The sequence below is a fragment of the Cetorhinus maximus genome, chromosome 1, assembly GCF_964194155.1.
Source record: "Cetorhinus maximus chromosome 1, sCetMax3.hap1.1, whole genome shotgun sequence".
NCBI lineage: Eukaryota > Metazoa > Chordata > Chondrichthyes > Lamniformes > Cetorhinidae > Cetorhinus > Cetorhinus maximus.
Window position 1 is genome coordinate 241,231,591 of NC_135879.1, and position 12,986 is coordinate 241,244,576.

At 41.3% G+C, this 12,986-nt stretch overlaps 1 protein-coding gene across 5 annotated transcripts in view; it reads right to left on the minus strand.

Moving 5' to 3' along the window:
• Positions 1-4,188: 4,188 nt before the first annotated feature.
• The window catches only part of LOC144688371 (polyadenylate-binding protein-interacting protein 2-like), an 89,568-nt gene continuing 80,770 nt past the window's right edge, over positions 4,189-12,986 (minus strand). For all 5 annotated transcript variants that reach the window (XM_078554870.1, XM_078554843.1, XM_078554861.1 and 2 more), the window contains 2 exons: positions 7,008-7,181; positions 4,189-5,050 (listed from right to left, as the gene is read on the minus strand). In XM_078554870.1, coding sequence (XP_078410996.1) covers positions 4,994-5,050; positions 7,008-7,181 — 231 coding nt within the window. In that variant the 3' untranslated portion in view covers positions 4,189-4,993. The remainder of the gene's footprint in view (positions 5,051-7,007; positions 7,182-12,986) is intronic.

Sequence of the window (12,986 nt, forward strand, 5' to 3'; positions counted from 1 at the left end):
AAGGGACCAGAGTTCTAGCACCAGTGCCAACTATTCAATTTACACAGCAAGCTTAGAAATGAACAGCTGGGGCTTAAAGAGCCCAGAACTTCAAACTGCCCTGACAAGTCCAGCAGTCTAGCATTTTAGTTTGCTGTTTTTCCTTCCCCACATACAGGCAAATCTTGATGGAAAATGCTGAATTTATGCACACAAATACATCTAGAATGCATGGAGCAGCCAGGATAATGGCAGCACATAAAACAACCAAATTTAGTCCTCAATTTTTTTCCCTGCATAATTTAAAAAGCAAAGCTGGTGTACAGATCTTTGCACCGTTAAAACATCAGCTCTCCCTCACATGCTGACCTGTTCTAAAGCACCAGCTCCTCCTGTGCATGCAAGCAGTAAACAAAATAGTCAGCAGTGATGTACATGAACCATAGTGCTGACCAGGAACTTTTATCCACAATGCAATGTACCATCGAATTGTGAAAGACTGATGAAAGCACAGGGGGTTACATGCATCCTATTTGCAATTTAAAAAACACAAATTTTGAAATGCATGAGTCTCAAAACCAAAAATACCTCCCCCTCTTTCCCCCTGAAATTTGAGAGAAAATGAAAGGTTAAGTGCATGATGGGACAGGGTATTTACATTGGAGCGTTAATTTGCTTCTAGTTTCAAAACGTGGGCACAAATAGGAAGTGTACAAAAGCTAACGAATGCAAGCATTCACAAATCCCACAATCTGAAGGGTCTGGTTACATCTTGAAACAGCTAGGTGTGAAACTGGGTGATGGGGAAATGTAGTCAATATGAGGTACAAGCTGGACTTTGAGGCAAATCCTCGTTACTCCACAGATATTCAATAGACAGCTATGAAGGGGTGAAGTGAGGGAGGTGGGGGAGGGGGTAAGAGAGGGAGAAACACCTGCCAATTTGCCAAATAGCCACAAGAACCTAATGCACCCAAATAAACCCGGCTAAAGTTCAATTCTGTGGTCGCATTAACAATGTTCTGGATGACTACCAGAATTATTTTTTTTAAAAAAAGGAGCAGCTTTAATGGTTAGCGATCTCCTCAGACTTAACATATGGCCAAATTACACCCTTCTTCTAATCAGAAAAGATACTCATGTCTCTAGATGGGTTTGTTTCATTCATCTTGATGCTCTAATTCCCAGTTATTACCGCACAGGAGATTTGAAACAATTCTCAATTTATGGTCTAGTTAAAGATTCAAGATGGGGGAGTTGGGTGGAGGAGGCAAGATAGTTGCCACACATTATTTTAAATGCAACATACACTAACGTAGAATGTAGTACCCTGCCTTCCTGCAATGCTATTAAAGCAGCAGAAATTCTTCTCTCACCTTCTTCAATACTAAAATTCAGACAATGCACTGTGATGAGCTTTTTTCCCCGGAAGTTCACGATTGCGGCAATATGGTGGAACAATCCAGAACAGGAGAAACATCAGCAGCATACCATTTTTCTCCTTTCGGGCAGGCTGGTCGGCAGGGTGAAATAAGCAGTAATGACTAAAATTAACAGTTTCAGGAAAAAACCCAAAAGTTAATCTGACGTTACTTTTAAAAAGATATTAAAATGGAGAATTTTCCAACTAGGGGATGAGTTCTCATATCAGAACTTTCCCCTCCTAAACACCCCCATCATCCTATTCAAATTTTAACCACCTTTCCTCCTGAAGGCACCAACTTATGCTCAAATATGGTCTGTCAGTGCTGGCAACCCCAAAGTCCCTCAAAAGTGACTATTCCTCAGAAACAACACTCAGAAGCACGCGATTCAACAGGAGGTCATATCTGAACCTGATCAGGCTTCAGCTAACCATTCAAATATGTGCACTTTTCCATCAAGACTGGACATTGATAAGAAGATAGATCCCATATTACTTTCTTTTCTTTAGTCCAGGGTGCAGATCCAATAATAAAATATCCATTGCTACTTCCTCTGCTGTGATCAGCTTTACTTGTTACACATCGAGGATTGAATCTAGGGTCTCCTGGTCCTGGTCTGTATTATTTCACAAATGAGTCACCAAGAGACCAAACTCATTATTCACCCCCAGAATGTAGCTTTCAATTCTCCAGATTGATGGGATTGAAGTTCCAGATCCAGACAAAAGGAATTATCTGCTGGGCATTTATGCAGTACAAAAGTGACCACAGTTCAGCAGCAACTGGCACTTCACTCAGAGAAGCCACAAGGAGTTTGCAGAAGGGGAATGTCAGCTTGGTGGAAAGCATGTGCAAGTGTTGTTCTAATGAAGCAAAGTGCAGAGGGGAACCATTTGGCCCACATTAGAACCAGTCCAGAGGTGCTTAGTGCCGACACAGGATGGCAAAAATGGAATATTTCTTTCTTCCAAATGTCAATCCACCTTGAGCAAAGCCAGCCAAAACTGCATGTGTGATGGGACACCAGGGGAAAAAAAAAGTGTCACCTTGAAACAGACCCAATATCTTAAAATCCTTTCAGCTGAAAAGGCCAAGAGCTGATTGTCAGAATGATACAATATCATCCATCTAGTTTATAAAATGTATAAAGGAGAGTTAGTTTCTAATGAAGTATTACATGACAGGATACATTATGCAGAAGCTTATATGTAAGATTCTTTAATGACAGTATGAAGTGTACTCGGGCAGTGAGGGAGCTATAAACTGATGCTTCAGGCCACAATCAGGTGTACTGCATAACAGCATGTAAAATGAGTTCCTCATTTATTGATGCAACTATAATGGAATTTCCACTATCTTTGTAAATTTAGAACCACAGCAGTGGGTCAGAGAGACGAGAAAGTAAAGAACTGTTACTATGCAATCAATTATCATGGAAGTTGCCAAAGCATCTCAGTAGTGATCTCGTTCTAGAGATTTGAACTGTTTCTCATCACTATATAGCCACAAAAAAGAGCTAATCGACAACGTCTGTGGGATCAGTTGAGTGAAACAGGAAATTGGTACAACAAAAATATTTTGAAACTTTTTCAATGGGGTAAACTAGGTTTAAATTATTAGCAATAAAACAGATTTTTGTTAATATAAGCTGACACAAGGTTCAGGAAGAAATACAGCAACTTCAATATCTGAAAATGAGTAGCGTGGGGTTGAAAATCCCCACTTGTTCAGGACTTGCACGGTTTTAAGGGCAGGTGGTTTGGAGAAGTGGAAGTCTAACGAGCCCAAAACTGTCAAATTCATAGAAAAATGTCAATACTTCAGAAACCATTTACACCCACTGGATAGCATTTTCCCAGCACTAAAATGCAGATATCAATGACCAAAGCACTGCAGAGTGAAGACTAAGGTTGCTCCCCCACCCCTCCACACAATAGATTTTGTATTAGATTAACTAAAACTTTCACAAAAGAAATTAGGCATCAGATTTTTTATTTTTTTCCATCAAATTGGAAATTAATTCCCTCCCCCACACTTATTTCTGTGCCTTGTGATGAATCATGAGACCTTTAAGTAAAATTAAAGAATAAGGTGAGATTCACAACTTAAGACCCAATTCAATTCCCTCCCACTGAAACACAATGTGCAAAACAAAAGTGTTAACCCTACTTAAATAAGGGCATCTGCCAAACCACTTTTATACCATCAGGTCCTGAACCTACACATCCCCATCACCCAAAGAATTTACTCATGATCTTTTTAAAAACCACATTCAACCTTTGACCTTCCTGACTTTCCACTGACCAAAGCTTTAGAAGAGTAGCCAAGTACCTTATTGTTTTCTTATAATAAAATCTACTTTCCAGTACTGTTTTTTTTTTTTGCACTCACTTGTCCTTGAGATCAGAAAAGAAAAAACAAATCTGAGCCTTGAAAGGAGCATCATCTTCCCAGGGAGATAGAAAGTGCGAGAGAGGCTGCAACAGCGATGCCATTTTCACCATTAAGGCAGACACAAGCAATGATGTTTCTGAGAACTTGAGAGAGCTGGATTCCCATGTCAGGTATTTGCTGCACGAAAAGCTCTTTGCCGAGCACTTGTGGACTCTGTAGTTTGGGAAATTTTTTTTGTCATGGCCCACCCTCCTCTCCCGCCGTGAAAAGCGCAACCCAATTTTCAGTCAGTAAAGGATTTCCCCACACAAACTCATTCTAACAAACAGCATCCCTTTTGCTTTTCTTTTCGCCCATTTGGGCTGCATTTTGGAAAAAAAAACCCAAAAAGTTACATATACTGCATTTATAAATCTTACAATGTGCATTGTAACATATTTAGCTTCTATAGCAAGTTCCCTTTACTGCTAGTTTCAATGTTATTTTAGAAAGAAATTCGGTTAGACCATAAAATTGACTACATGTAATGGCAGTGGTAATACTGTATGCTGTATAGCTGTTCTACATCTCTGCCTTTTGTAAGGCTCTCAGATAAGGGAAGAGGGGAAAGTTTATGATCAGGCAGTAAAATAACCAAAGGGTGTGTGCGTGTGTGTGTTTCCAGCAGTTGGTAATTTTTCAATTCTTTTAGAATCAATTTCTTTTGGCAAAGTGCTTTTGTTATTTCGCTTAAGCCAATTTTTAATTATATTTTTAAAAAAAGGATACTGTCACTTTAAATTCATCTTCCAGAAGATACGAAGTACCCTAAACTGAGCAACTTCTGGCATTGCATTCAATTCACCTCCTTCCCCACTCACCAAGCCATTAAACCAGTCATTTTGAGTAACAGACCCACTGTGATACGCGGCAGACGGAATACCGTACACCAGTAAGAGCATGCCGACTTGGCCTTGCACGTACCAGAAAGTGTGAAAGGGCCAAGCTGTTTTTGCAATAAAGCCGAACCAAGCCAAAAAACAAAACAGTAAATCTAAAACAGGTCTTCGGTTGGGAAGGGGTAGAGGGTAGGTAATCCAATAGCATCTATAACAAATAGGCCCTCCTAAAAAGTGACTTGCTTCACAGTGTTCAGAGATTGTATTTTTTTTTTGTTGCTTCCTCCAGCAGAGGGCTGCCTGCAGAATCTCAGAATTTCAATACTTCACTCCAGGAACAAATTCCTTGGCGTCAGGATTCAGAGTACTTTTACTCTAGAGGGAAAGAAGGAAAAATAAAAGACAATGGTTGAGTTATACAGTCACAAAAGATTATTTTTTTTAAGTAAACAGCACAAACATCTGGCAATAACAGCCTGAACTACGAAGAGGAAAAACATCAACTGAGCAACTTCTGGCATTACTTTCGATGGAGCTAACTGCTATTTAGTGGTACTCTGCTGGGAAGCTAGTGTGTTCATGTTAAGTGACGGCATAATCTGGCATAGCTGTGATACCAGAGGTTTGAACAGCTTGCTGAGAAATAGGGCGGAGGGGAGGCAGGGAAATCACTTTAAGAACAGCTGATCATGCAAGATGATAGAATATGTGGCACCGATGGAAACACAAGAACAGGAGCATGCCATTCAGTCCCTTGAGCCTTTTCCACCGACATTCAATCAGATCATGCCTGATATGTACCTCAACTCCATTTAAACACCTTTGCTGCTTGTCCCTTAAGACCCTTGCCTAACAGGAATCCATCGATGCCACTCCTGAAAATATTAATTATTCCAGTTACCAGTCTTCTAGGGAAACAAGTTCCAAATTTTCACGATTGTGTGCGCTTCTGATTTTGTTCCTTAATGGCCTAACTCTAATTTTAAAATTGTGTCACTGGTTCTGGATTTCCCTCACCAATGTAAACAGCTTCTCTGTATCTATGTATCATCATTTTAAGCACCTCGGTTAGATCATCTAAACATACTGGGGTAGAGAGTCAAGGAGGAAAATTGACAGAAAACTATGTACAGATTATTTAGAAACATAGAAAAATACTGGACCAGTAAAAACAATGCAGTTAAGTTGGCTGGTCCCAAATACTAATATCGCTCAATTGCTCACTCCCTCCATCCTCTTTCTAATTCTCACATAAATTGATCACCATAGTGCCTCACAGGGCAATCTTCACATTAATCACATTGTTCAGCTGAAATTGTTGTACTTGAGTTTTCAAAGCTAAAACCCATGCCCCCACTTTGGTTTCTGTCTTCTTGCATTACGTGCCTTTCTTCTGTGATTATACAGACTAGATAAAGAACGCTGGTTGCTGTGTAACAATTTGCTCGGTTGTAGGCGATAGCGACTGTTGGTGATCTGTTTACAAATTCCTCTCCCCCCTTTTACTGTGCGAGAAAGCACCCAACCTTCACACTGCATCTCCTCACAACAGTGCAACTGAAAACATATTGCATTTTTTGGAACTACAACTACAACTACTCACTGAACTGCAGTATGAATGCTCCAGATACTTGACTCTGCCACTGAGAAAGTTGCACACTTTGTATTGTGAAACATGGTTGTTAAGAAATTCACCACCTTTCCCCTTTTAATAATGATATTTTCTCCCTTATTTATTTATCCAGGCGACAGGCTTACATTACACCATCCCAACGAGATGGAGCAGGCAATTTGCAGTCAGGTATAAAGCAGTGAACTGCAGCAACTGAGATTAGGGAAGCACTTGAAATTTGTCTTGCATATTGATGAGACTGGAAACTTGCAGTGAGATTACAGTTCAGGGTTTACAGGTCTTGAGCCGTATGATCAACTCCTATTCCCCAGTCCAAAACCAAACCCTTAAACAAAAAAAAATCAAGCATGTATGGAACTTTTAAAACTAAACTTTAACATCTGATGCATCTACTGTAATTTTATTTTTGCTGTGGACTTACTTTGTGCAATTTCATGGCTGCCCAGTTATCACAAAAATAAAAATCTAAGCAAATATTTGTCCTCAGAATTATCTAGCACGAGTGAGAATAAAGGTGAAAATACACCAAATTACTTTGTGAAAAGTTGGACCCACAAACCTGTTTAACAATCATATAGAAAGGAAAGGAAGGTGCCAGGACATACAGTGCACTGATCATAAAGCAAATATTTTTATATGGATATGGTGTGCACTGACCCTTTGAGCGAGAGGGTTACATCACCATTCTCTGCTTCTTACCACGAGTTCCTCTGTCTTGCTGCTGTCATTTATGGACAGTCCATTCATTTGTTGTTGCATCTGGTTGATGCCTGGCAAATCCCGCTCTGGAATGAACCATTCTTGGTCCTCCTCATCCAGCATCTCCTGAAAACAACGCTCCAAGAATTCCTCCTCCCATAATTCCTCTTCTACCTGCAAATGACCAGAAAAATGTTAACTATTAAACACAAGTTGGTTCATTTTATGATTGAGTCTGAATATTGTAGTATGGCATCACTGGACAAGCCCGGCAGCACTGGCTAGCTGCAAATTCCTCAGGCAGCAAAAATAGTGCAAAAGGGTTGAGGTAGAAGGAGAAAAAAATGTATCTGAATTGGAGTTATCTGATTACCTGTTCAAATCATATGCCATCTCCTTATTTTCCATTATTAATTCCCCAAACTCACTTTCTATAGACCAACACTGACTTTAACTCTTTTCTTTTTTAGAAGCTCTTACTATCTGTTTTATATTGTGAGCCAGTTTCCTCTCGTACTCTGATTTTCCCTCCTTATTCATCTTTTAGTCATTCTGTACTATATTTTACATTCTGTCCAATCTTCTGACCTGCCACTCATCTTTGCGCAATTATATGCTTTTTCTATTAAGCTTGATTCTATCTTTAACTTATTTAGTGAATCACAAATGGTGGGTCCTCCCCTTGGAATTTCTCTTTCTTGTTGGAATTCTGAAATATCCCTTTAAATGTCTGCCACTGCATCTCTATTCACCTATCCCTTAACTTCATTTGTCAGTTCACTATAGCTAGCTCTGCTTTCATGCCCTTATTTAAGTTTAAAATACTCATCTTGGACCCGCCCTTCACTCCCTCAAAGCGAATGTAAAATTCAATCATATTATGATCGCTGCTACTGAGGGGCGCCTTCACGGAGGTCACTAATGAATCCTATCTCGTTGCACAATAACAGGCCTAGTATAGCATGCTCTCTGGTTGGCTTCAGAATATGTGGTTCGAAGAAACTATCCTGAAAACATTCTATGAGTTCCTCATCTACCCTACCGCTGCCCATCTGATTTTCCCAATCTTTCTGTAGATTAAAATCCCCCATGATTATTGACCTACCTTTTTGACAAGCTCCCATTATTTCTTCCTTTATACTCTACCTAAACTGCTTCCACATCCTGCCTTCCAGAACTTAGCCATCTTTTTCTATTGTGCTAACACCATCATTAATCAACAGAACCACCCCTCCACCTTTTCCTAACTTCCAGTCCTTCCTAAATGTCACATACCCTTCAATATGCAGGTCCCAAATCCATGTCATCCTGCAGCCATGTCTCTGTAATGGCTATCAGATCATAATTTTTATTTCTATTTGCACTATCAGTTCATCTGTTTTGTTTCATGTGCTACGTGCATTCAGATACAGAGCGTTTAGTTTTGTCCTTTTATTATTTTGCAACCTCTAGCCTTATCTGCTGATTTACTCTTAGATTTTTACTCTCTATCCCTTCCTGTCACAGCCTGTTTATCATTTCCCATATTATTACCTTTCTCTCTTGCTTTGTCTCTCTTTGATTTGCCACATCTTCCCAAATTTGATCCCTTGCACCTACTATTTAGTTTTACATTCTCCACACTTCCCTAGTTATGAGGCTCAGTAGAACATTTGTCCCAGCAAAGTTGAAGTGTAAACCATCCCATCAATACAGCCCCCACTTTCCCCACTAGTAGTGCCAGTTCCCCATGAACTGGAACCCACTTCTCCCATACCAGTTTCTGAGCCACGCGTTAATTTCTCTGATCTTATTTGCCCTATGCCAATTTGCACATGGCTTAGATAAGAATCCACAAGTTAATGCCTTTGAGATCCTGCTTCTTAATTTGTTGCATTGCGCCTCATACTGACTATGCAGAACCTCTTTCCTTGCCCTGCCTATGTCGTTGGTACATACATGGGCCACAATGACTGTCTCATCTCCCCCTCACTCTGTTTCCAGCCCTGAACAGGTGTCCTGAGGCCTGGCACCAGGCAGGCAACACAGCCTTCTGGACTCTCGCTCTTTGCTGTAGAGAATGCTGTCAATCCCCTGCACTATACTGTCCCCTACTCCCACTACATTCCATTTTGCTCCCCCCAATTGAATGGCTTCCTGTGTCACAGTGCCATGGCCAGTCAGTTCATCCACACTGCAGCCCCACTCTTATCCAAACAAGCTGAAAGAACCTTAAACATGTCAGACAATTGCAAAGGTTGAGGCTCTGCACTCTTGCCCTCTGGGTCCCCTTAACTGCCTCACTCGCAGTCACACCCTCCTGTCCCTGACAACTGACAAAATCAGAAGGCCCTATCCTAAGGGGTGACCGCCCCATGGTACGAAGTGCCCAGGTAACTTGCCCCCTCCCTGAATAACTGTAGGATGGACGGCTGACTCCAAGTCCAGTACTATCACCATGAGTTAGTTAGCTGAAGATGGGCTCCAAAACTTATTTTCCCTCCCCCAACTTCCCTACACTGATTACTTGCTATGCTGGAGGTCAACCACTCCATGATAAGGATAAGGTAAGATGTAAGTCAAACCAGTTGTCACTCAAAGTCATAGTTCTTAGCAAAATACCTTTCAAAAATACTACACGATGACTTAATAAAAAACTGACCATAGAGTGACTGTAGGCAGATCAGTTGTGTGGAGAAACTAAAGAATCTGTAGTCGTTCTCCTTAGAACAAGAAAAAGAAAAAGAAAGAAACTTTTGTTTCTATAGCACTTTTCCCAAATCAAATTGCTTAGTTTTTTATTTGTTCAAGGGGTGTGGTGGATTGCTAGCTAGGTCAGTATTTATTGCCCATCCCTAATTATCCTTGAGAAGGTGGTGGTGGTGAACTACCTTCCTGAACGGCTGCAGTCCATGCAGAGTAGGTACACCCACAATGCCGTTAGGAAGAGTTCCAGGATTTTGACCCAGTGACAGTGAAGGAACAGTGATATAGTTCCAAATCAGGATGGTGAGTGGCTTGAAGGGGTAGTGTGTGTGGTGCAGGTGGTGGTGTTCCAATGCATCAGCTACCCTTGCCCTGCTAAGCAGTAGAGATCGTGGGTTTGGAAGGTGCTGTCAAAGGAGCCTAGGTGAGTTGCTGTAGTGCATCTTGTAGATGGCACACGCTGCTGCCACTATGTGTCAGAGGTGAAGGGAGTGGATGCCGAAGGTGGTGGATGGGGTGCCAATCAAGCGGGCTGCTTTATCCTGGGTGGTGTTGAGCTTCTTTGTTGTTGGAGCTGTACTCATCCAGGCAAGTGGAGAGTATTCCATCACACTCCTGACTTGTGCCTCGTAGATGGTGGTCAGGTTTTGGAGAGTCAGGAGGTGAGCTACTCACCACAGAATTTCCAGCGTCTGATCTGCTCTTCTAACCACAGTATTTATATTGTGAAGAGGGGTGTTGTTATTTTCATATTTTTGAAAATATGGTAGTATTTTGTAAAGAAGGCTGTGTATTTGTGCGTCCATCATTAATTGAACTGGGGGAAGGTTCATAGAGACAGCTTGTCCAAGGGAACTGAGAGTTGAAAGGTAAAGGTTTCTAGACGAATGCATTTGTAATGAGAGGCTATGGTGAAGTTGGAATTACAAGTAAATAGGTTGGATTTTAACATTTGCATTAGGCGATAGGTAAGGACTTGACTTTTCACCTGTTAAATTTTAAAGGCTAATAGAGATGATAAGGGACTTATACAACTTACAAAATGTTTCATAAGTAAACAAGGGAAGGTTATTAAATTTTATTTGACCCAGAAGTGGAGGCAATAGGAAGAGGTGAAAGATTTTTATATTTTGCAAAACTTGAGTTCAAAGAGGTGCTTAGGACAGTGGAGTCTAGGATGAAAGGGGAAAAAAGGTATTTAAGAAAAGATGTGTAGTTGAGTTGAGGTGGCTGTGAGGGGGAGATGTCCTGAGAACAGCTCTGTGCTGAGAAAAGTTCAAGCCGGAAAGGTCTTTGTTTTTAGAAAGCAATCTGTTTCTGAACTTCCTTTGGATTTCCACAGCAGAGTGGAAGACAGTGAGAAGTCGTGTGGTATACTTTATTAATGTAGCAGCAGTTTTGGCCTTGGATAATATTAGTGGATTTTTATGGTTAAAAATCTAAAAGGGAGCTGTTGCCAAGTTACTTACTTGTGTGTTCTGGCCAAATGGGTTTTTTTGGGGGAATGTTTTGCAAGACTGTTTCAACTGTGTAACTTTAATCCTGTGTGTTTAAGTTTTTTTCCTTCTCGTTAATAAATCTTTTAATTTTAAAATCCTAAAAGTGTTACTGGGATTCTATGTTTCTGGGATCAGTAGTTTTCCCCTCATTTTCAAAATACAAAACAAAAAAAAGTTATGATCAGTAAGACAAGTTTCCCTCAAGGATTTGGCTTGCTCGGCGAATAACATCGACTGCAGTCCTAACAATGTGGCCAGTTCAATTCAGTTTCTGGTCAACGGTAACCATCCAGGATGTTGATAGTGGGGGATTTAGCAATGGCAATGCCATTGAATATCAAAGGGAGATGGTTAGATTACCTCTTGTTGGAGATGGTCATTGCCTGGCACATGTGTAGTGGGAATGTTACTCTTCACTGATCAGCCCAATACAGAATATTGCCAGGTCTTGCCGGTTATCCGGGCTGCTTTCGTATCCGTGGAGTCTCGAATGGTGCTGAATGTTGTCCAATCAGAGAACATCTCACTTCTGACCTTATGATAGATGGAAGGTCATTGAAGAAACAGCTGAAGATGGTTACTACCCTGAGGGACTCCTGCATGTCCCAGGACTGAGATGATTGATCTCCAACAAACATCTTCCTTTGTGCTAGGAATGACTCCAACCAGTGCAGAACTTAACCCCAATTCCCATTAACTTCAGTTTTGCCAGGACTCCTTGATGTCACACTCAGTCAAATGCTATCTGGATGGCAAGGGCAGACACTCTCATCTCATCTCTGGAGTTCACCTTTTTTGTCCATGTTTGGACCAAGGCTATAATGATGTCAGGTGCTTTTTGGTCCTGGTTCATCACCATTCACAACCAGATGTGGAAGGACTGTAGAACTTAGATCTGATCTGTTGGCTATAGGATTGCTTAACTCGGTCTATTGTTTGCTGCTTCCGTTGTTTGACATGCAAGTCGTCTTGCGTTGTAGCTTCACCAGGTTGACACCTCATTTTTAGGTATGCCTGGCAATTAAAGCCAGTGCTGTTCCTGGCATGCCCTCTTGTACTCTTCATAGAACCAGGGTTGATCCTTCAGCTTGATGGTAATGGTAGAGTGGAGGATATGCCATGCCATGAGGTTACAGATTGTGGCTGTATACAATTCTGCTGCTGCTAATGGCCCACAGCTCCTCATGGATACCCAGTTTTGAGTTGCGAGGTCTGTACAAAATTTATCCCTATTAGCAAGGTGGTAGTGCCACACAACACGATGGAGGGTATACTCAATACAAAGATGGGATGCCGTCTCCACAAGGACCGGGTGGTGGTCACTCCTACCCATACCGCCATGAACAGATGCATCTGCGATAGGCAGAGTGATGAGGGCGAGGTCACGTAGATTTTTCCCTCTTGTTGGTTCCCTCACCATTTGTCATGCCAAAGTCCCAGTCTAATAGCTATGTCCTTTCGGACTCGGCCAACTGTGGTGCTACCGAGCCACTCTTGGTGATGGGCATTGAAATCCCCCACCCAGAGTACATTCCGTGACCTTGCCACTCCAAGTGGTGTTCAACCTGGAGGAGTACTGATTTGTCAGCTGACGGGTGAATGGCAGGTGGCAACCAGCCGGAAGTGGATTGTAAGGACACTTCCTGACAATCAACTAAATACTTCTGAAAGTGTAGTCACTGCTGTAGTGTACAAAACGTGGCAGCCAATATGTGCAAGCAAACTTTGACAGACAGCAATATGTAAATGACCAGATAATCTGTTTTTGTGATGATTAAAGAATAAATATTGGCCA